Raw genomic sequence first — 25,814 nt, 5'->3', positions numbered from 1 at the left:
GAAAAATCATCACAGTTGCAAGAAGAAAGAAAAGATTAGTTCAGATGCTGTAAACAGTATAAAAGAAGTGAGCCCGAGACAAGGGGGGGAAAAAAGAGGAGGATAGAACCTTGGAAATCCACCTAAAGTTTGTGGGAAATCTGCTCACAACCACCACAAAATCCACATGGCTGAGAAAGCATCATATGGGAAAAATTTTATTCATTCATTAATCAAACAACCAAAGACTGTAAACTAATATATGCACCAGACTTGCCAATTCTACTAGGACTCAACATGTCTGGAAAGCAAGGACCTATAAAACCATCACCAAAGGACTCCTAGAAATTACTCAAAAAATAACTGGAGAAAAAAAGAATTATTAAGATTATAAAATTATGATTCCCCTGAAAGTAAAAAAAAATTATGACTGCCTCTAAAGATCTGCACCAGAAACAGAAAACAGCAACAATTTTTTTCTCCTCACATGCACTGACTTTAATTTTCCTTCAATTCTTCCAGTCTGGAAAGCTTCGTCTCCATCGAATGTGCTAATTTCTAAAAGGCATGTAATGCGCACAAAATTCTGAAAAAAATTTCTGCAAATCATAGGCAATTATCCAAGCTGAATCTGACAATGAGCAACCTTTCCACTTGACTAAGAACTTCTGGTGAACCCCCCCCCCCCCCCAAAAAAACAACCAAAATAAAAAAAATAAAAATAAAAATAAATAAAAATAGGCAGATGAGAAAAAACGAAAAAATGATCAATAACATCCTCTACTTTTTCCTTGACCATTGAACAAAAGAAGGTCGAATTGATTGCTCAACATCTCTCTCATCAGAATGATGTCCAAGATACACTGTCAAATCCTCCACACTAAAGATGTTAATGTCCATATCATCTGGTAACTCAAACATTTGCATTTACACTAATTTTCTACATGAATTTGAAGGGGGAGGTGCTAATTGAGTGTAGCTTTTGCTATTGTCCCTTGAGAAATCGTTCAAGCTGAATTTGAATCATAACCAGGTCATTTTCTTGAAACTCAACATGACGATGGCGACAATTGGCTTGATATTTGAAATTTTCATTGCTGAGAGTAGTTCATGTTTTCACCTCCCCATGAATTTCAGTAATGTGAAGTGATATCATTAGCATCTTTTCAGATGTGAGCTTCTGGTGCTAGCTCAATCAAATCAACAAGTCTCCCCCAAAACAATTTTCAGAAGAAGAAGAGCCAGTAGAACAGTTGACAGAACTGTTGTAGGTGAATACTGCAGTCTAAAATATCAGCTGATGAATGCATATTAGCGCTCATCAACATCTATATGATTCCAAAAGTAGCTAGTGAACTTGTATCCTGATCATAAACAATGGAAGTGGTGTACAGTGTAACAAAGAACCTCTTGATAGAAAATCTTAGCAACCAAATAGGCATCAACATTCTTTTGCACATAATAAAATATACCATCTTTAAAAAACCAGCCACTGCAACGAGATTAGAACTGTGTCATTTAGGTGCTTGTGCAGCCCAGAACAAAAGCCATACTCATCCTACCACGGTTAATTGATAATTGCTAATGGGCATAGACCCAACACTTTTTCATGACATCTTCAGCAAATTGACAGACACAACACCATTGAATCACCTTTGCAGCCATCCCCCAAGTCCAGGTCAATAAAAATGCTTCTCCATCATGTGAATGGCTTTGTCACACCTGAAAATATCAGCAATGCCTCCTCCATGTATCTCTTAGGAACACAGACAAGTCCCTATAAATAATTAACCCTCATGTTAGATGTAATGAGAATGGAATGCATTCTGTCCAGCAAAAAAATCAACATAAATAACAGGAGAAATAAAGGTCTGTTGCACATTCTTGCTAAAGCTGTTTGTAACCAATATCTTCAACAAAAAAATGTAGCCAATGAATGGACTCTCCGTAAGGACTGTCTCAAAAGCATAAGCCTGTAAGCCAACTTGTTTTTGGCACTTGATTTGTCTTTAAAACAGAAGTAACTCTTCTAGGAAAGCTTCCCACATACAGTGGAGATATTTGAATGCTCCATGATCAGAATATAGAATAAAGTCCTTACATTTAAGTATTGCCTCCAATGCTTAATGAATTGAACATCTTCATGGTATACATCGTGTTCGGCTAGCTTCATTAAATTTTCACCGTAGCAGGCATCCAGCTTCCCTCAGATTAAAACACCACCAATTCTGATCGGTGAGGCATCACTAGCAACTTCAAGCACTTGATTGAAGTCTGGTAGTCGCAAGATTGGTGCTTGGTTCATACTCTGCTTCAATTGCTTAAAAACTTAAGTGGCAGCCTTTGTCCAATTAAATCATCCCCTTTTCATGCAGTAGGTGATTGTTGCCATAACAGAGCAAAAATTGATGATGGAATGACAATCGAATGAAGCTAGGCTGTAGAAGCTTCACACGTCCAACTATTCTAATTTTACAGGATGGTGAAAGCTTTTAAACTTTGTAAAACTTCCATCACTTCACAGCAATAGTATAAAAGCTCCTCTATGTTATGATGCATAAAACAAATCATCAAAGTAAATCATAACAAGCTTGCCAATAAATTGGGTAGCGTCCCCTTGATGCCTTCTTCCTTCATTAATAAATCGTCCCTTTGCTGGGAAAACAAAACACAAGCTTGCCAATAAAACAAAAAAGTGCCTAAGTTACTCTCAAAAAGGTAATTGGAACATTGGTTAATCCAAATGACTGACCATCCACTCATATAGACCATCTTTTACTTTGTTATTTTCCAAAATTTTTACTTTGTTATTTTCCATCAATCACCTACTTCGATTCATATTCGATGATATCCACTCCTAAAATCTTGTCTTTGAAAAGAAGGTGGAGCCTGTAAGCATGTCGAGGATATCATCCAATCATGGGATAGGAAATTGTTGCTTAATTGCAATCTTGTTAATAGCTTTGCTGGCACATTGTGTGGCACAGTACCTAGTGTCATGATCTCACAACAGGTGTATTGAGGAGATCTCGCCTATATAAGGATGGTTTAGGCTTTAACTTTGGAAGGCGCCTTTTATGAGGAAAAATTGCACAGCTCAAAGGGTCAGAGTGGACAACAACTCACCAGAGTTGGGCCGAAACCATTACATTTTGTACCAAAGCCACCCTAGGGTGTTGCCATGTCGGTGGATCCCTTGTATTCTGAAATTAACGCCTCCCATCTCACAGACACTTTCAGTAAAGAAATCTATTTCATTTAACAGCTTGGATTTTCGGTCAAAGCCAGCACCTTAATTGCCTTTTCTAATGCCCCTGGAGTTCCTCTGTCTTCTATGAGCAACTCAACTTTGATTTTCTTTGTTTCAGCACATTGAGCACACTCGACCACAATATTCGGAGGACTAAAGGTGACATACCTGCCATTAAGCATGAAGCAGCATATGTTCTTCCCATAAAACAACCAAGGCCTTCCTAGAAAAACATGTATCAGCTTCAGAAGAATAACAGCACACCAAACCTCATCCCAGTAGCGTCCAATCTCTAAATGAACAAGATATCCATGGTTAAGGGTTATGACAGCATCATTAATCAAAAAAATTCAAGATCAGCAGATTTCTTTTCAGATTTATGCTGCAATCTTTCAGCAAACTCCTTTTGAAACAACATTAGAAGTCCATTTACATACTAATTTTCCACAATGCAAACAAGTATTGAATATATAGTCTGCAACCAACCTTTACCAGAAGCTTTGAGAGCAAACATTCTCTGTGTACTACATTAACATATATACCATCATTTTCGTTATATAGAATTTATCATTTGGATTGTCATTGTCAAATTCTTGTTCAACTGGATTAGAGATATCCAATCATCACATGATCTCATCTTGATCAATAGCCGCACCAGTTTTTCAAGTTGGACAAACAACCACCATGATCAACATTAGACCTCACATTGGCTGCTTTGTTATCCAGCAGAAGAGTTTGCTGATTTGTTTTGATTATTTGCATCATTAACTCTTCTAAGAGTGTACTCCCTATATCGGAATCCAAAACTCTTCAGTTGTGGCAAGTACATAACTTCCTGCACTTTCATGACCTTCTGGAAAGGATATTCAACATCATAAAAAGTTATGGGATGAAGAGTCCTAATTTCAAGAATCAATCCAGTTTTAAAGTAAGAAAGGGTTTGATTCTCATCTTCTTCAGCACAAGGGTAAGAAAGCTCATCAAAATTCACCATATACTCCATGACCAAAAATGTAACTACTGTAGGTCTATTTTGGAAGTCTAGGGATAGATATATCTCCATCAGCACCTATTTCTCTGCCTGCATACCTGCTGCTCCTCTCCGATGGCATAGCTTCTTTTCTTGCATTTTCCACACAGTTTTTGCATGAACAACAAGTTTTTCCTTGGCTAACCTCAACTTTCTTCAATCATGCCATATAAATCAAAACAATCCTATAGAAAAATTAAGGATATCACTTCTGAAAGCAATTCAATACATACCTTCTCTGTAATATCATTGTTTCAATCATCCACTCCTTGTTCTAACATAGCTCAAACGTCTTCTACCATCAAACCTGTAGGTTATAGGCTACAGGTAATTGACTTATTGGTTCCATAAAGGCAGTCTAAGAACTGTTTCTCCAACAGCTGAAGTTTCTGCTGCACTCTGTTGCTATCCCACATAATTTCACATTAGTCTCCAATTACCCGTTGATTTTAATTTTCCATTATTATTCTGCACACTCCACAGCTGAAACAATTGTTCGGCTGGATCCAGCCCAATTAGCTGGCTTGGCAAGGAGTTTGTCTTTTTAGGGCATTAATCAGTTGGCCCCGGTAGGTTGTCCACTCTTTGAAGACATGGTTTCAACCATAGGTCTTGTGGCAAACTGACACAGGACGCATTAGGGAAATATCTGCCTACATGGCTTATGAGTGCTTGAGTTGTGTAAGGGATTTTAGAGCTTGCAATCATGGTAGAAAGAAAAATTTGCATTTAGAATTAATCACAAAAAGGGCTGGAATAGATGTTCCATGTAGCTGGAATTTCTTGCAACAACGAGAGTAAGATCTTAGAAATCCTCAAGCAGTTAGGCAATTAGGATTTTATGATAGTAAATGCAAGAAATTATTCTAACAGTTGAAGGATTTCATTGGGTAACAGGATGGAATAGTTATTGCAAGGAGAACAAAAGTAGTAGTTGGATACTGTGAACAGTGAGCGTGAACAGAATCCAAGAGAAGAAAAGAATGATAGGAGGAGGAAGAGTGTCCACCTAAGGCTTATGAGAAATTCACTCGCAACCACCATGAAATCCACATGGCCAAGAGAAAGCAATATGCTGAAAAATTCTAATTCATTCATCTATCAAATATCAGAAGGCTAAAACCCTTCTGTAGGCTACACACTTGCAAATCCTACTGGGACTCGATGAACTTCTAAAACCAACATGTGGCTAACTTCTGGGCATATAATTTGACAACATTACCCTACAAGGCTACAAATAACTAATGAAACTAACTCTAAAATAAAACATTACAACTATATCTCTGAAACTTCAAAATTGCAACTCTGATCCTAAGATCTTCTGTTTCTGTGAAACAGATCCTAAGATCTTCTGTTTCTGTGAAACAGCAAACAGCAACTAATGTTTACTCCAATAAAAACTCCCTCTCATAGTCGCATATTCTCATTCATGAATCTCCAAAGCCATTTGCTGAGGAGGGATTAGTTGAACAGAGTGAGAGAAAGGTCATTACATCAACATATGGCCTTGCTTCAAGGAAGCTACAGAACCCTGCAATGTAGGTGCCTAGAAATGGATCAAGAAAGGTTGGGAAGACTTCTTTGCCTTTATTCAATTAGGAATTGGTCATGGCGACAATGTTCTTTTGGCATGAGATCTGGGACAAGCTCAACCCACTTAGTACTCAATTACCTGACATTTTCAGTTTGGCCTGCAATAAGTATGCTCTTGTAAGTATGCATTTTCATCTCCCCAACAATGTAGTAGTTTGGGACAACAGCTGAGATGGTGGATAAAGAGATCTAAACCTGGAGAGACGTTTATTCAAGCAATGAAAGGAAAAAAGGCATGACCTCTCCCATTAAGTTGTGGGGGGAAAGGAAGAGAAGAGCTTTCAAACAGACAACTACATCACTTACAATCCTCAAAGATTGATGGTTTACCACTCTTACTAGCTGGTTTGGCTGATTCTATACATTGTATCACAGGTGACACCTTTCTTTTTTGGCCTCTTTTGCTTGTAGCTGGCTGGCGACCCCTTGGTTCCTTTAATAAATTCTCTATTTTTCCAATAAAAAATGTACTGACTTCAATTTTGCTTCAACCCTTTATTTTCCCTAATGGCCCAACCCTAGTTTGATATTGAAGCTTTTGAGATGTTCAGGTCAATAAAAGAAACAGTATTTAATCCCATTACTTTATGATCCCAATTTAAACTGTTTTCAATTCCAAGACAAATCCTTACCCACAACCCATAAGCTTTTGTGTTGCCATAAAATATGCATCATCCAGCCTTTCTGTTGAACCGTCTGTCATCAAATTAGAACATAGGTCCATCCATCTCAGTTAAACAGATGCAAGTTTGAGTGCACATTATATCCTATAACATATGACATCAAGAATCTATTCCAAATGGTTGGCCAAGCAGCATGTTAGACATTAAATCATGCGGTGAGAATATATACAGTTACATGCATGAAAGCAGAATATTCACTTGAAAAATACATTTTTATGAAATGTTAAAACCATTTTGATGCATGTTTAGCTTTATCGAAACACCACTTGGATCTTTTCTTTCATAAGCAAAGATGATCTACATTTTTATGAAACTTTAAAACTATTAAAGCTTGATATACATTGTTGGCCCACAACCTAACAACTTAAGCTTTTAGTTAAAGTGGTAATCTAACATGGCATCAGAGCTGATTACCAGCAGGTCCTGGGTTATAGTCTTGTTGCCCACATATATTGTGTGGTATTTAAAAGCCTATTGTATTCCCTGCGATGAGTGTTAATATTGTGAGTTTATCTCTCCACGTGCTATTGGGATGCAAGTGAGGGGGAGTGTTAAAGCTTGATATACATTGTTGCCCCACAACCTAACAGCTTAAGCTTTTAGATAAAGTGATAATCTAACACCATTTTGATGCAAGTTTAACTTTCTCGCAACACCACTTGGATCTGTCTTTCATAAGCAAATATGATCCCGCCAACACTCTGGATAATTGAAATATAGAAAAATTATAATGTACATATAACTCAAATATCCTAAATAGCACAATGACAATTATGTTTCAAAGTAGAGTGTCCGACACTTCTTTTTCCCTCTCCATAGAATCATATGTAATGTAATTAACTTCACTAATTTGGTATATTCTATTCAATTTGATATGTATTCCAATATATTGCAGCCAAAAATTTAAAACCAAAACAGGGAAAAAAAAAATCCAAAGGATGTTGTCAATCTTGATTATTTTACACAATGGCTCAAGATAACATGCATACTTGATTTGCATTCCTAAAAAAACTTTAATAAGAAAAGCACTTTAAGTTGCATGAAATATATTGCAGCAATGAACAAAAATTATCATTAATAGCATGGGTATATTGAGATTAAAGATAGCCTTACAGATAGCATATAGAATCACTTCTAGCACAATCAAGACAGAACGCATGCTCACAAGGGCTCTGCAAGAACTTGAACTTGTTATGACATGGTTCGGAGAACAAAATATACACGAAAAAGAAAATGGCAATCAGATTCCTGATGTCAAAGGGGTTTTCCCTTCAATTGCAAAGGAAATCGTAACCCCAGGTATAACTGCAATAATTGAATTAGTCCAAATAGAAAAAAAAATATATCAAAACATGTATGGAAATATCCAAGATCTGACATGAAAAGTCTACAATGCAGACACCGACCCCAAATTGACAGTTCACGTTTTACAAGAATGGCAGATGACAGTGCCAATATACTGAAAGCAAATTCATTAACATGAATCTCATTGTTAAAGGCTTACTCCCTTCCAGATTGAATAGGTTTCTCATTACTGAGCTCAGCAGACTCAACCACACTTCAAAAGTTAAGCATCAACTATGGTTCTTTATACTACATCATCTGCTGAGCATATTATTGATGCTTGAATAGCCTTCCCAATGAACTGCTATGCTTGTTTATGTTGCACAAGTACAACAGAGATATAACATGGGAAGAGGCAAGACTGCAAGAGGAAAAGAGCTCATCTATACCAGTAAACTTTATAGGCTGGTAGCCAAATCAAAGTCCAATTCTCCAAGTTCTGGCAGTGTCTAGCAAAAGCAAATTAAATTCATAAAGAAAGCGCAAAACATCATTTTCCCCATACTATTCTCACTTAATTTTCTCATGTTCATTTGTGACTTTATGGGCACAAAAACAACTGACTATAACAATTGAACTAGCAGAATTGAAAAAGAAATAATATATCCTATGAACTGTTGCATTGATTTCCATGAATCAGATCAAATGCAGAAGAACAAGAAACTTTTAAAGAATGCAAGAGATCAAACGCAATAAGTTCTAGTGATGGTGAATATTTTAGAGTTACCAGGCGCCCATATATAGCAATGGGGAAATCGCAGCGGACACAGAAGTGGACTCTTTCACCAAGCTGGCGACGAGATCTGCGACCCACAATTTTGACAAGGGAAGCAGCAGTTGCTGAACCCAGGCTTTTGGCTACAGGAAGATCAGCAAGAACGAGGTGGTCAGGGCATGCAACCGTCACAGTTTCCACGGGCAAGGGCTTGGATCCACCACCACTTTCAGATAATGCACCCTTGCTAAGACGAATTTGAAGCATCGTAACTGTACTATGTCCAAGTCCCTTCACTCTATTGCCCCACTGATAACCTCAGCTTTGAGCTTTTGACAACAAAAACTAAATGATGAAATAAAAATTAATTCAATCCTCTGCAGAAAATTCAGAAAGTAATCATAATGCATGAAATGAAAAATACATAAAGATGCTATTTGGCTACCTATAATAAATGCATGACTTAAACTGTAGCTAATATTAAATGCATGTCTATCCATATTTACCCATGTTTTATACTATGACTGGGGAAATACAGTAAGGAAGATTATCTCTCTCTTCTTCGACAGTTTAGAAGGAACAGAATTTTGAATTTTTGAATTTTTGAAAAAGAAATATATATTGAGAGAAAAAAGAACTACAAATAGTTTTCGAAATAATGTGGTTTCAACTGTAACTTTTGCTCAACAACTTTGTTTCATGTTATTTCTTAGGTGCTTATCTTTGATTTTTTTGGGAATTCAGGTCACACTCTGCTACATGAGTGAATAATGTGCATTACACTTTTGTTTCATTCTTTTTTACTTAGCACACATATATTTCAGTTTGTGATATGTGATTGGCCATCACATTTAAGCAGAAGGGAAAAAAATTCCCCATATATTGCAATCCTGATTCAATACATTTGAAAAATACGCTAAGATCATTATCCTCGTCAAATGAATTTTATATTCAACCTCGCTATCAACTCAATGAAGATCTGATGACTACAGGGATCTTTTATTTGATGCTTTTTGACTCAGCTTCATTTCCTACTTCTAGCTTTATTTCTATGTTTCTGATTCTCTTTCAGTTGTGAATCTTTGATGTTCTTTTTAGGGGGAATTTTGGTCAGTGAGCATTATTTTAAGTCATATGACCATGTAAGGGTATTTTTGGCAGATTTATGTTTTAATTTCTGCTGGACAGATTTACAGCCCCTAAAAAAAATTAGCCCTTAATAAAGGGCTAAGTTGTTGGTATTCTTTCTAGATCAACTCTAGAATCTTAAAAAAGGGCTATTCTAGGTTGTATCCAGCAGCTTTTCTGAGTATCTAGCATTAATTTACAGCCGCGACAACACTTCTCCCAATACTTCTCTCCCTTCAAGGACTCTCCTAAGAACATCTGGCTCCCCAGTTAGCAATCCGCCCATTCACATGCAAACCAAATTTGCTTTTAATGACCATGTCAAAGAGAAGTCTCTACTAAGGGAAACGGCCAAATCATTTAGTCATAAAAACAGTGTTCTAAACTTCAACTTAACAAGATCCAAATCCCATCCAACCTTTTTCTTTTGATAATAAATGAATACATATTAAGAAAGAGAGTGTACAATCAGAGCAAGGATACTAAATTCTCTTAAAGAAAAATAACAAACAGAAAAGAATAAAAATGGTAAAAAATAAAATAAAAATAAAAATAAAAAGCTGAACTTATCCAAGAAAGCCCTCTTTGATCCCTTCCCATCATAATTCACCAAACACTTCAAATTTGCTGATTTTCTCTAACCCTTCTACGCCTTAGATTTAACACCATCGAGACTAACCTCATTTCCTCCATGATCAGACAATGTGAGGCCGAAGCTATCCAACACATTCTGAGTTTGAATGTTGTCTTTCTCAGCAGACTCTTGAAGATTAGGCAGAATTCCATCTTTTACCTTCAGGTCCTCTTTATAAGCATCATCCTCAAAAATATTAATTCCATTTAAACCTTGTAAAGGAGGAGGCAACGCATAAGATAAATCAATAAGACAATCATTAGAAGAATCGGAAAAAATCCTTGCTAATCCCAAATTTGACCCAAAAGGTAACTTGTCACATTCAAATTCACTGCTAACACTATCGTCCTCTGAAACATTCCCCAATCTCTTACTATCCTTACTAGTATTAATCCTCTCAGCAATTGGCTCCTCCACTATATACTTTAAACAACTTTAGAATCTCTCTTAAGAATTCCTTTTTTTTTGTTTGGCACCAGATAAATCCCAATTATCTTCAAAATACTTTCTCCTTTCAAAACCCAACCCCAAATCCCATCCAACTTAGACCTACACACTGTTATTTCCCAGTGTTCTTGTCCTTATACCCCTCAACAAAATGGAGTCGCTGAGCGTAAGAATCGTCATCCCTTTGATGCCGTTCGTACTTTGTCAATTGATTCTTCTGTACCTTCTAAATTCTGGGTAGAAGCTTTATCTACTATTGTCTATTAGATCAATCATTTGCCTACTGCCACTCTAAATTATGACTGTCCCTATTTTCGATTATTTGGCAGATCTCCCGAGTATCAATCCTTTCATGCTTTTGGGTGTGTTTGTTTTCTTCATCTACCACCTTTTGAGCGTCACAAGCTTGCAGCCCAGTCTGTCACGTGTGCCTTTATGGGATATAGTCCTACTCAGAAAGGATTTGTTTGTTATAAAGACCATGCAAACAAATTTCGGATCTCCCGTAATGTGATTTTCTTTGAAAATCAATATTTCTTTCAGTCTCGGGTATTTCTGATACTCCTATTACTCTTCTTCCCGCTTTTGATGATGAGTCTTCTTCTATTGAGCGATTTAAACCAGGTGTGGTGTATCATCGATGTCCTCCACCTTCTTCAACGCCCCTTCCAGACACTGATCCGTCATCTAATTCTGCGGTTCCTCGGCACTCCACTCGGGTTACACATCCATCAGATAGGTTTGGTTTTCCTCATACCTCACTTACTGCCACTATCGACACTATTTCTGTTCCTCACTCGTATACCCAGGCAGCCACCCAAGCATGTTGGCAGCAGGCCATGCAAGAAGAAATCCAAGCTCTTCAAGATAATCACACTTGGGATCTTGTGACTTGTCCCTCTAGTGCCAAACCTATTGGTTGTAAATGGGTGTACTCAGTCTAGTTTCGGTCTGATGGGTCACTAGACAAATATAAGGCCCGTCTCGTGGCTCTTGGGAACCAGCAAAAGTATGGTATTGATTATGAAGAGACCTTTGCACCTGTTGCCAAAAATGACTATTGTGCGGACTATCTTGGCACTTGCAGCGTCGCAGGGTGGTCTCTCCGGCAGATGGATGTGAAGAATGCTTTTCTACATTGCAATTTGAAGGAAGAAATCTATATGTCTCCACCTCCCAGCATGTTTGCTACACCTTCCTCAGAGGTTTGTCAGCTACACCGATCCTTGTACGGACTGAAATAGGCTCCGCGTGCATGGTTTGATAATTTCGCTCTACCCTGCTTGCTTTACATTTTACTCAGAGTCAGTTTGATTCCTCTCTTTTTCTTCACAAGACTTCTAGAGGAATTGTATTGCTTCTGGTATATATTAATGACATTGTGATTACTGGCTCTGATACTAAGTTAATTAAAAGCAATTACAACAGCATCCCAAGGCCTCTTTTCACATAAAAGATCTTGGTTCCCTGCAGTACTTTCTTGGCCTTGAGGTGCAGCATACTCCGACTGGAATGTTGTTACACCAGCACAAATACACGCAAGAAGTGATTTCATTGGCTGGTCTCCAATCTGTTAACTTTGTTCTTACTCCCTTGGAGGTAAATCTTAAGCTTCATCCGAAGGAAGGAGAGCTTCTATCAGATCCATCCTTGTATCGGCAGCTTGTTGGGAGTTTGACCTAGGGGTGAGCAAAATTCGGTGAAAACCGAATTAACCGAATTAACCGGCCGAAATTGGTCGGTTCGGTTCGGGTAAAAATCCCGGTTCGGTCGGTTCGGTTATAATTCTACAAAATTTCGGTTAATCGGTTTCGGTTCGGTTAAGGGTAAAAAAAATTTCGGTTAACCGAATTAACCGAATTACTAATTAATTAGATTTTAAATATAATTTATGACTATAAATTTTGCTTATGTAAGTGCATTAAAGAGTTTAATTAACCTATTTGGATTCTTTGTTCTATGGTAAAATATTATTTTCATTAGTAAAATTAATAAATAAGGTATTTGATTAAGTTGGATTTGGTTTTAAAAAAAATTTATAATTGTATTATATTTTTAACAATTAATTTTAAATAATTTCAGTTAAAATCGGTTAACCGAATTACCCGAATGGGCAATTCGGTCGGGGTCGGTTCGGTGTCCTTCGCCAATTCGGTCGGTTCGGTTAATGGTTTATATTAACCGAATTTTTCGGTTAATTCGGTTAATTACCCGAATTTAACCGAACCGACCGTTTGCTCACCCCTAGTTTGACCTACTTATCGATAACTTGTCCTAATATTTCTCAATTTATGCAGGCTCTCCGACAAGTTCATTTAGCCACTGTCTGCCGCATTATTCGATATCTGAAGGGCACCTCTACACGCTGGTTGTTCTTTCCTAAGGAATCTTCCTTACAATTGGTAGGGTATAGTGATGCTGATTGGGCTGGATGAACGGATACTCGTCGCTCGGTTACTGGCTAGTGCATGTTCTTAGGCAATGCACTCATTTCTTGGAAGAGTAAGAAGCAAGACAGAGTTTCCAAGTCCTCCATAGAGTATGAGTATCATGCTATGTCTTCCGCATGCTCTGAGATCACATGGCTTCGTGGGTTATTGGGTGAACTTGGTTTTTCTCAGCTTCATTCCACTCCTCCTCATGCTGATAATACCGGTGCTATTCAGATCGCCGCTATTCCTGTCTTCCATGAGCGCACGAAACATATCGAAGTCGATTGACATTCCATACATGAATCCTTTGACTAGCACAGTGATGAAGGATACTTTTGTCTAACAACTCCGCAATGCCCTAAACCACTACTTAGGTTCACCATTCACAACAACAGAAAATAATGCATTAGACAAGCAAAATGGTCAAAAATGCAACAAATGAAACAAAAGCAGAACCCACAATATATCAATTCATCATTTAAAGAATAATTTATTTACCTCTCTAGCTCTAGCTGGTTCGCTTCCCACTCTCCTCAGTTAAGCTAATATTTAGCTGCCAATTTCAAGCTTCAATTAATCTAGAGAAACACAACAAATAAATGTCAAAACAAAGTAGAAAAAGAGAAGCTAGGTGTTGTTTATTACTCTAAATGCATTTTTTTAATTTTATTTTTTAACCTATTTATATTTTTTGCCACCATAAATGTCACTATATTTTTTGCAGCTAGCAGTTTTAAAGGGCTGTCTTTCTCAGATCTTCATAGATTTAAGGCAGTTCATTATGATTGTTTTCTAGTCTAGTTTAGTTCCTTCTTTTTTTATACGAGAATCTTTTCCTCCTCTCTATACATTCTTTCCTCATCAATGAATATTTCTTCTTTTTCTATCATGAAAAATATTGTCACAATATTGTTAACTTAAGGTTGTTTGGTATCACTTTTATGCTCTATTTTCATTGCAATACCATGACGATATAGGCAGCAACAACATGCCTGTTCACATTTCTAGCTTCCAGTTTATATTATCAATTTTCAGTTGTGGCAAAAACCAAAAGTATATTTTATAGTTTTCAATTGTTGTGCCAACCTTTGCCATAGCACCAAAATTCATTTTTGTAGATTAAATCATATTGTACACACTTTTTAATGCAAAAGACTACAAAAAATTGCTGTGTAAATTTAACATAAAAAAAAACAAAGTATCCATAAATTTTTTAAGTTTTGAAAAAATACTAAAGATAATAGAAAAACGTTTTTCACCTTTTTTAACCTTTATGTACAATAGTATTGTTCTCTGAAAACTAAAAAGAGAGTTTAAAATATAATAATAAATTAAAATTTAAATATATAATTATCAAAGAGGATGATTAGACAATAGGGGATAAGATAGATGCGAACACTCCATGGAATAAGATAGCTAGCTCTATTAAAAAGATAGCAAAAGAGATTTAGGTGAATCCAAAGGAAGATTGACGAGCAGTAAAGAAAATTGATGGTGGGATCAAGATGTCCAAAAAGCCATAAAGACAAAGAATTTGGTATAAAACTTGGAAAAATTGTAGAAACATAGAAAACCTTAGAAATATAAATAGGCAAGAAAAGATGCCAAAAAGGCCATTAGTGAAACTAAAAATATGATAATTTATATGCTAAAACAAAAGAAGGGGAAGGGAACATATATAAACTTTCTAGAGAAAGAAAGTGAAAGGACTTAGGTAATGTAAAACATATAAAGGATGAGGATGATAATGTCTTGGTTCAAGAAGATGACATCAGAGGGAGGTGGCAAAGATACTTTAATAAGTTGTTTAATGAAAACTAAATTGAAGCTTAAACTTAGAAATAACAAAAGAGGATAAAGACAAAATCTGAAATTTATTTGCAAGATTAGAATCGCTGAAGTTAAGATGGCTTTAAAAAAGATGACAATAGGAAACCTATAGAGCCGGACAACATCCCAATAGAAAATTGGCAAGGTCGAGGGGATAATGGAAGTATATGGTTATCTAATCTACACTACTATAAAAACCAAAAAAATGCTAGATGAATGAAGGAAAAACACGTTAATACCTATATACAAAAACAAAGGTGATATTTAAAATTGTAATAACTGCCCTAGAATTAAATTTATGAGTCCTACAATGAAACTGTGGGAAAGGCTAATTGCACAAAGCAATGTTTTAAAAGGCGAAGGCGTAAGGCAAGGCATTTTAACCCTTAAAAGGTGAGGCGTAAGCCTTAAGGCATTGGGGCGTAAGCCTTTTGAGAAATTGTTTTTTAATACAAAATTATGTTAAATAAATTATATATATTAAAAATAAAGTAAAAATTAAGAAAAGCACAAATATAATGTAAAAAAGAAAAACTAGATGTACTTTGCGCAAAATACTTGTTGGACATTCAAAAATTGCTACTTGAATACATGACATAAATCATGACAAGAGATAGCTATAACATTACAAAGTTCAAACTATTTTCATGATGTAAGATACAATCATACAACTCGCAGTCATTTTGGAAAGGTTGAGGTTCAAGAGTTTTAGAAATAAACTCACATTATGACAATCCTTTTATACAAACACTTAGTTAAAATTTTCTAACCAATTCTAACTTAAGAATCACATACCCAAAATGCGTAAGCCTCAACTAAAAAGGCGCAAAAGCGTGCTTTTTGTAAAAATGTGTAAGCTTCAGTATGTAATGCGTTAGCCTTTTTGGTTTTGGTATTTTAGATTAAGCCTCAAGGCGTTTCAAGCACGCTTGCCTCCTTGACTAAGCCTTTTAAAACATTGGCACAAAGAATAAGATTAAAAACAAGGGTCTTCGAGAATCAATTTGGTTTTATGCTTGGGAGATTGGCAATAGAAGCTATATTTTTTAAGAATATTAATGGAATAGTTTAGGGAAAAGAAAAGGGACTTGCATATGATTTTTATTGACCTAGAGAAAGCCTATGATAGAGTACCTTGGGAAGTCCTATGGTGCGTTTTAGAAAAGAAGGGTGTATGCCTAGTATACCAATGTTATTAACGATGTGTATGATAGGGTAACAACTAGTATTAGGGCTGAGAAGGAGAGTAGAGAATTTCCAGTCACAATAGGTATACATCAAGGTTCTACTTTAAGATTTTATCTTTCCACTTTAGTGATTGATGAACTCATTGGGAATATCCAAAATAAGATCCCATGGTGTATGTTGTTTGTAGATGATAGTTTTTTGATTGATGAAATTAGTGAAGTAGAATCTAGGTTTTAACTATTGAGATGATGTAGGTCAAGAAGCAAGACCTTGGGAAGAGCCATGTTGGAGAAAAATTAAGAAGAATTGGGATAAGAAATTGTTGGGTGTAATTAGTAGTTTATCATGTATTTAGTTTAATTAGTATAATATTATGTGTATTTTGGGGGCTTGTTTGTAATATTTGTATTACGTATGGGTATGTTTATAATGCAATGTAGCTTTAGGGGTATGTGTCTAATTTCATGTGTTTAGAGGCTTTCTTATAAATAATGTGTGAAAGCCATGATGTAGGCAGTTATTGATGAATTTGAACTGATTGAACATGAGTTCCTCCCCCCCACCCCCCCGGTATCTCCTCTCTCCTCCCTTCCCCTCCCTTCCTCTCTTCTATTTCTTCTAATCTCTCCCATGGCTGTAGAACCTTGATGCTGCCCCTGCATCAGGAGAGTAGCTTTGGAGTGTAGAGCTTTTAGGATCAGTAAACATAAAGACAAGAATAAATGAAATGTAATGGATGGAAAACCACCAATAGAAAATTTTAGATGTTCGTATTTTATCTAGGTTTTTATATTCTAGTTTGACAAAATTCTTGTTATTTTAGAAGTCTAGTCAATTTAGGTTTATTTTGTGTATTTAAGTTCTTTAGAGGTTATTTTGTAATTTCTTATTTTACTGGGGCAGCTCCCGGTATCTCCTCTCTCCTCCCTTCCCCTCCCTTCCTCTCTTCTATTTCTTCTAATCTCTCCCATGGCTGCAGAACCTTGATGCTGCCACTGCATCAGGAGAGCAGCTTTAGAGTGTAGAGGTTTTAGGATCAGTAAACATAAAGACAGAATAAATGAAATGTAATTTATGGAGAACCACCAATGGAGAATTTTAGATGTTCGTATTTTATCTAGGTTTTTATATTCTAGTTTGACAAAATTCTTGTTATTTTAGAAGTTTAGTCAATTTAGGTTTATTTTGTGTATTTAAGTTCCTTAGGGGTTATTTTGTAATTTCATGTTTTATTGGGGCGTTTATGCAAAAATGTGTTCTAGTTAGTAGTGGGTATGATTGCTGGGCATGTAAGTTATTGTCAAGTTATTGTTTGAATCAATTGCATTTTCCCTCTCTGTCTCACTGTCTCTCTCTCTCTCTCCCACACAGGTCCCCGCCTTCTTCTCTTCTTCTCCTCATCCTTTCTTCTTCTTCTTCTTCTTCTTCTTCTTCTTCCTTCTCTTACCTCTCTTCTAATTCTGTCTCTCACCGCTGTTCTTATATATATGTTCTAATATCTGTCCTACATCAAATTGGTATCAGAGCCAAATTCAGTTCAGTCCCAGACTTCCCTACTGCTGTTCTTTCATCAGATTTAGAACTCCTACAACAATCTCCATTAAGCTTCATCCAAAAACTCAAACCACATCCACCACATGACTGCATTCTCTAACGGGCTTTGCTGCAATAGCAACTCAGTAGTCACAGGAAAATCCCAGAAAACAGAAGCATTCATTAGCCTGCAACTTTTCCAGGAAATTACAGTCATAGCACTAGGTTTCGAAACCCTAATTTCCACTAACCAAACCACAACACCTCCCTTACCACCAAATTCGGACACCCCCGAAACACCACCACTCAAATTTCATTGCCATACGATCACCGGAGTGGCCTCGCGCTCTGGCTGAAAACTTTCCAGCCAACTCCCCCTTAAATCCCCCATTTCCTGCAATTTTCTTTCTGCACAGCCACCCGCACTGGAATCCCCATCCTCTGATCTGCTTCGATCCAGAAGCTCATTGCCAGAGGAGCCCTTACGGCGGCTCACGCGCCACATGCGCCAGCCACGCGCGTGGAGAAGTTGCTGAACTTTCTCTGTTTTGCTCAGATTCACAAGAAATTGCTTCCAGCTTCAAGAATTTGGATTTTACCTGATATTTTGAAGCTTTCTGAGTGAATATTGAAGTATCAAGCTTGGTTCGCATTCCTAAGGCAAAATACAGCCTATTCTTGCGGCGCTCAAGCAAATTTCAGAGTCTTGAAGGTCTGACAACATCCAAATTGAAGCCTAGTTGTTGTGTTTTAAGATTTTACTGCGAAACTTGGTTTCCCCCCATGAGCTTTTGATGTTGAATTGAAGAAACTAATCGTGGATTGCTTAGTACATATTTCTGGAGGACAATACCAGTGTGCTAGCATAGTTCTTGAAGAATCTGTGTGAAGTTGAAGTGAAATATTTGAAATCTCGAAACTACAATGTCAAAGCAAGGACATTTTGGTAACATTTTATGGACTTACACTACTTGGACTCCATATGAATTGATTTAATGTTGCATATCTCTTTGGTACTTGTTTGAGTTTGCACCAGTCCCTATTTACTCTCTGGTTGGAAAAAAAGAAAAAAAAAGAGTAAATAAATTCTGTATCTGTGGTTCCCACATTGTTGGCAACTCTCAACAATTACTGGACCAACTGCATAATCTTAGACAACTTTCTTCTACTGTCACTGATTATTACCTTAAATTTAGAGACCTCATTTATTGGTGTGCTCTTAGTAAGGAACCTAGAATGGTAGTTTTGTTAAAGAAAGGGTTGAGGGATAAAATCAAAAAGTTTATGATTCCGCAAATTCAAAAATACCCACTACTCTATCTGAGGCTTACCACATGACTTTGGAAGCTGAGAAATTTTTCCAGCCACCAACGTATAACACCACCTCCTATCTTAAAGAATTTCATCATTCTAGATCAATTTCTCCATGGTCACGTAGTATTCCTAGATCCTCACAAGATATTCAAGAGAAAACTCATATTGCTGAGGATAAACGATCAAACATCGAAAGTGTTAATGCCAAATACTTGTGTAACTGAATATCATGACTAAATAAATGATTTTGCATATTACTAGTGCACAATTTTTTGATTCTTCAGTAGACGTGACTCATGGATCTTCTCAATGGTCAGAAGGTAGTCCTAGGCCCACAGAAGATGTTCAAGAGAAAACTCAACTTGCTGATAATACCAAAAGTGCCCATCCAAATTGTCACATAATAGAATATCATGACCACATAAATGACATGCATATAGCTAGTGCACAATTTTTTGATCCTTCTGTTGGTGTGAGCTATGAATCTTCTCAAAATGAGGTTGTAGACTTCTCTTTAATGAACCTAAACATTGTTAGGGCCTCTGGGCCAGAGATAGACCTTGATTTGTCACCATACTTGGTTGTTGAGAGTTGAGACTTGAAATGAACGACAAGATGAGTTGCCAACTACTACGACAGATATGCCTGCCAATGACCTTGCTCTTTAACCTCAATTTTCCATTTCTAACCCAAAGAGTGAGGAGCAATTGGTTGCTCCAGAGTCTACCGAAAATTCTTTAATTATGGAACCTATGGCTGAAAATCCTCGAGATTATTTCTCCTCAATCCAGTAAACTTGTGCCTCCATCACCTACAACTTCTCCCTCTACATTTTCCTAAACCAAATCTAATGAAACATTGTCCATCATCTTAGAATATGAACCAAATGCATATTTGCTTGAGCTGCCAGTAGATTTGGATATTAAATTGATTTCTTGTTGGGGGGACTTGTTATTTTAGATGTTCATATTGATATAAGTTTATATATTTTTGTTGGGAAAAATCTTGTTATTTCAAAAGTTTATTCAATTTAAGTTTCTTTTGTGTATTTAAGTAAGTTTATTTTGTAAGTTCTTGTTTTATTGGGGCTTTTACATAAATATGTGTTCTAGTTGGGTATAAGTGCTGGACATGTAAGTTATTGTAGAGTTATTGTTTGAATCAATTGCAGTCAGTTAAATCAATTGCAGTCCCTCTCTCTCTCTCTCTCTCTCTTGAGATTATTTCTCCTCAATCCAGTAAATTTGTGCCTCCATCACCTACAACTTCTCCCTCTACATTTTCCTCAACCAAATCTAATGAAACATTATCCATCATCTTAAATTGCATATTTGCTTGAGCTGCCAGTAGATTTGGATATTAAATTGATTTCTTGTTCAGCCGACTTGTAGTTTTAGATGTTCATATTGATATAAGTTTTTATATTTTTGTAAATATTAAATTGATTTCTTGTTCGGAGGACTTGTTATTTTAGACGTTCATATTGATACAAGTTTTTATATTTTTATTTGGGAAAACTCTTGTTATTTCAAGAATTTATTCAATTTAGGTTTATTTTGTGTATTTAAGTACTCTAGGGTTATTTTGTAATTTCTTGTTTTATTGGGACTCACTCTCCCTCCCGCAGGTTCCTGCTGCTCTTCTTCTTCGATCAAGAAATATATATATAAATTCTAATATCTGTCCTACATCAGTAATTTATGCCATGTAAGGAGGAATATTGAAGATAAGACTAAATTTGATAATCGAGAAATTAATAGCACTAGTAGATTTCAATATCCTAGATCTATTATGCAAGCGGAGGAAGAAATCAAATAAGATGTAATATATAGAGCTAAAGTAGATTGGGTAAAATGGAGGAGTGCTCCAGGCATGCTGTATGATTTCAAAAATTTATTCAATTTAGGTTTATTTTGTGCATTTAAGTACTCTAGGGTTATTTTGTAATTTCTTGCTTTATTGGGACTCTCTCTCCCTCCCTCCCTCACGCAGGTTCCTGCTGTTCTTCTTCAATCAAGAAACATATATATATATAAATTCTAATATCTGTCCTACATCAGTAATTTATGCCATGCAAGGAGGAATATTGAAGATAAGACTAAATTTGATGATCAAGAAATTAATAACACTAGTAGATTTAAATATCCTAGATCTATTATGCAAGCGGAAAAAGAAATCAAATAAGATGAGCTAAAGTAGATTGGGTAAAATGGAGGAGTGCTCTAGGTGTGCTGTATGATTTTAGAATACCCTTAAAATTAAGGAGGAAAGCTATATTTGATGGCTATAAGGTCAGCCATGCTTTATGGGTCAAAATGTTAGACAACTAAGAAACAACACACCCAAAGTGTAAAAGTTGCCGAAATGCAAATGATAAAGTGTGATGAGCGATATAACATTAAAGGATAAATTAAGAAATGAACATATTCGCAATAAGTTAGGCATAGCACCGGTAGAAGATAAGACAGGAGAGGGGCGGTTTAAATGGTTTAGACATGAAATGTAGGCTAAATAGTGCACCAATGAGGAGGATTAAACCAGTTATTGTTACCACATTAGAAGGGGTAGAGGTAGAACAAAATTAACATGAAATAAGATAGTGAGGAAGGATTTAATAGCTCTTAAGTTGGTCAAGGAAAGTGCCCTCAATCATGTGAATTGGGAGGGGAAAGATTCATGCAGCCGACCCCACTTAGGGGGACTTAAGGCTTGTCATTTTTGTTGCTATTCTATTATAATATTTTCCATTTGTATTCTTACGCACTTTCAATATTATATCCTTCTTTTAATTAATCTTTTATCCATGGACAAAAATGGGCAAGCATTCAATTAGGTTTATTTGTTTTCTTTTTGGAAAACGCAGTCAAACAGGTTGCCTTCTTATTCCTTTTTTTGTTTTTTTGTTTTTTTTCCCATAATTTTTGGCACTGATACCAAATGAGCCATTAACTACTCTTGAATTGTTAGCTCTTATTTGAAGCTTGGAAGGGGGAACTGGTACAAAGCAAAAAATTCAAAAAGCATGCCTTGCTTTAAAACTTGCCTTGCAACAGGAATTCAACTATCAAAAGGGAACTCAATAATTTTTAGTTTTTAGTGTTTATTTTTATTTTTATAATTTTCCGTTGAGATATCAAATGATCATGTCTAATTATTGTTCCATATTTCCCTAAAAATATATTAATAAAAGAAATAATTACTTTTCTCATCTTCGCTTTCATAATTTTTAACAATGATACGAAATGACCCATTAATCACACTTGATATGTTAGCTCTTATTTGAACCTTGGATGGGGGAAATAGCACAAGACACAAAATTCACCTGCCTTGCAAAAGGAAAGTACCTACCAAAGGACACTCAGTAATTTTAAATTTTTAGTGTTAATTTTTTTTTTTTTATAATTTTTCATGTCATATCAAATGGTCCCTAACACATGTCTAGTTGCTGCTCCATATTTCTCTAAACATCACATATTAGACACATAATGTAGAGTAAGACCCCCTACAATTACAAGGAAAGGAGGATAAGATATTCTCCAAAAAAAAAACATATATATATATATGTCAACGCTGCCTTGCAATCCTTTCAAATATTGGACAGGAACCCCCCCCCCCCCCCCCACCAAAAAAAAAGAACCCTGAAAGAGCAAGCTTGAAAAGAAAGGGGAAAAAAAGTAACTTTTTCTCAAATGAAAATTGGAGAAGATTTCGTATTTGAAAATTCCAGAATTCTTTAGAGCCGAAGTATCCACAATAGCATATGCTTTACAATTCCAAAATATCCTCTATCTTTCATTCTTCACAAAACCTCAAAACTTCACCAACAAAAAATCATGAGCATTCTTAAGAGTCACCAAATCCTCAATTGATTGCCAAAGAATCCCCAATCCAAAGCCTTGCATCCCCCTCTCAAAGTAGGAAAAAAGAGTCCAGCACATCCAATAAACAAATAAAATCATCAATCTTTTTTCATTGAAACTCTAAAGAAGCGGAAATCCCAAGAAAAAGACCCCCTCCAGAAAACAGAAAGCTGAAATTTATGAACAGAAGATAAAAAGTGCAGCACCAACAGCTCCAACGATGTCTCACCAAGCTAAATATCCTCCTACAAATGAATTTTATCACCTCTACCACTTTAAGATGAGCAAGGGAAAGAAAAAGGCAAGCTACCTAAGAAACAAACTTTCAGGGACTTGCATGTGTCCCCACCCCGGGCCCCGGCCCCGGCCCCGGCCCCGGCTCCAAATTCATTCCAATGCATTCCATACTAGTAATAACCATATGCCATAAAGAGTTAAAAGACTCTAAAAAAGGAAAATCTCCACAATCAGTTTCCAATTAACAAGGTTTCCCCTTAGAAACCACATTTCTTAGGGCAAATTTGGATCAAGGATTTTGCTTGGGGAAAGTAACGAAAAAAAAATTCATTTTTCTATATTTTCTTTCTATATCTAACACCATTAAAATAAAATAAAAATCGTTCTAACATCATTAAAAATTAAGAAAAACCAAAAAATAATAAGTATGTGTAAAATTAAAATTTTATTAAAAAAAGTGAGCCACCGGTTCAAGTACAAGATACTATCATTACCGCCCGGACAATTAGACATCCAACCCGTAATCGCAACAACCCAATGAGGCCCTATTGATTAGTATTACACAAAAGAAATCAATTATAGACACTAATACAATTAGATCCGCTCTCATAGACAAACTTGGGATTTGCAATCTCAACCAATTGGGAGAGAATCAATAGAATTTTTTTTTGGAAGCAATTCGTCTTTCCCAAACGCAGCAGTCCATAGAAACAAATCTTTTGCACAATAGATACAATCTGCCCATGGTAAAACTTTTGGTTTTTTTTTTTATTTTCTTTCTCACTTTCTTTAATAACCAAACATGAAAAAATGGAATCATTCCCATATTTCTTTCCTTTTCCCAATATTTTCCTTCTGATCACCTCTGAACTAACAAGGCTATCCCTCTTACAAACCAAAACAAATTCTCTCTTAATCTTCTGCAAATTAACAGCGGCGCTAGTAGTTATTCTAAAAACGGATAAATAATAAATGGGAATATTAGCAAGAGGAAGCACTAATTAGAGTGATCCTATGCCCTAAAGAAAGAAAAGCCCTATTCCCCTCCTCTAATCTTTTCCCTAGTCTCTTAATCATGGGCGATGGATACCAAAGCATCCGCAAAAAGATTACAACAAAGGCCAGGCCAAAGATCGCAACCGTAAGAGGTCTGAAACCCTCTAACTCGCTACTACTCAAGGAAAAATAAGGGAAAATAAAAACAGAGAGAGAGAGAGAGAGAGAGAGAGAAAGAGAGAGAGTTTGGTTAGCGAGAACAGAATACAAGAGAAAAAAAAAATCCTGTTTGTCTATAAAGAAAAGAGAGAAAATAAAATAAAATTTTAGAAACTTTATTTGTTTGTTTCCCAAGAAATTAAAGAAAGATCAGAGTAAAAAAGAAATGAAATTGTTCTGGGCTGTTTGTTTCTAAAGGCAATAACAGAAAATAGAGAAGAGAAAAACGAAACTGAAAGAAAATGAAAGAGAAGCGGAGAAAGGAAAAGCTTACCCGGAACCGCCGCGCGTTGAGCAACCGTAACGCCGCCGCGTCGCCGGGAATCTATGTTCGCCGCTGCTTCTCTCTCTCTTTCTCACGGCAGTATGCGAGAGTAGCAGCCAGTAAAAGCCCCAAGGAGCGTCGATTTCCTTTGGTAGACTTACAATGTTGCCCCTCTGAATTTTTAAAACGACAAGGAGCCCCAAGCAGGCCCCGCCACTAGCCGCCCGCGCACCATCCGAACCGTGCTGGACCGGTTCAACCAGTCATTTACTACTTTATTTTAATTCATTTTTTCTCTCCTTTTTTCCTTACTTTTTATTTGTTGGTATGAATGTCAAAAATTATAAAAATCAAAATCAAAATTAAATATTAAATATTAAATATTAAAACTAAAAATCGAAAAATCAGCAACTTATTTAATTGATATTTATAAAACTAAAATAAATTAAATTTTAATTAAAAAATATTTATTTTTATTTTAAATTAAATAATATCACAAAAATATGATTAAAATAATAAAGTAACAAAAAAGTAAACGTCAAGAAATAATATAATAAAAAAATTAATATAATTTATTCATTTAATTGTTATACTTTCAAATTTTTACTTTATAATATAAATTTTATTGGACTTAACAACTAAAAATAGTAAAAATATTTTGTAATTAACTTTACTATTATTTTTAAAAAATTTATGTATATTTTAATTTTAATTATATTGAAATTCATATGATCATTTTATTTTTATTTTTATTTTTATTTAAAAATATATAAAATGAATAATTTAATCAAAAAACTATTTCAAGATATTAAAATTTATGGCAACAAGTTGTCAAAACAATTGAAAATCATAAAACCAGATTTTCAATTTTTTTTCGCAAATAGCATAAAATCGATAACAAAAATAGAAAACTAGTAATATAAACAAACGCATTTTTATAATCTATTTTCTTCATTGTGCAAAAAATAGAAATAGAAAACAACAATGATTCCAAGCAGACCCTTCATTTGCTTTGCGTTTGATATGGAAAAATAATAAAAATAACTAGCCAAAGAAAATAATAACGACAATTTTTATTTCAAACTGCAAAAAAAAAAAAAAAAAAAGGAAAATTTAGGAAAATAAATATTAGAAAAT

At 35.6% G+C, this 25,814-nt stretch overlaps 1 protein-coding gene across 6 annotated transcripts in view; it reads right to left on the bottom strand.

The window, feature by feature from the left end:
- Positions 1–24,848, bottom strand: part of LOC131168276 (E3 ubiquitin-protein ligase HAKAI homolog) — a 30,516-nt gene extending 5,668 nt beyond the window's left edge. The window contains exons 1-4 of one of the 6 annotated variants that reach the window (XM_058127588.1): positions 24,687–24,848; positions 13,734–13,813; positions 8,607–8,939; positions 7,649–7,707 (exon numbers count right to left, since the gene is read on the bottom strand). In XM_058127588.1, the coding sequence (XP_057983571.1) occupies positions 7,649–7,707; positions 8,607–8,861 (314 nt within the window). In that variant the 5' untranslated portion in view covers positions 8,862–8,939; positions 13,734–13,813; positions 24,687–24,848. Of the gene's footprint in view, positions 1–6,484; positions 6,549–7,648; positions 7,708–8,606; positions 8,940–13,733; positions 13,814–24,686 lie in introns of those variants that run through there. The other 5 variants (XM_058127589.1, XM_058127590.1, XM_058127591.1 and 2 more) reach the window with 5 other exon arrangements.
- Positions 24,849–25,814: the final 966 nt, after the last annotated feature.

Source organism: Malania oleifera, chromosome 11 (assembly GCF_029873635.1).
Source record: "Malania oleifera isolate guangnan ecotype guangnan chromosome 11, ASM2987363v1, whole genome shotgun sequence".
In the NCBI taxonomy this organism is placed as follows: domain Eukaryota; kingdom Viridiplantae; phylum Streptophyta; class Magnoliopsida; order Santalales; family Ximeniaceae; genus Malania; species Malania oleifera.
This window is presented reverse-complemented; position numbering and strand designations above follow the sequence as displayed.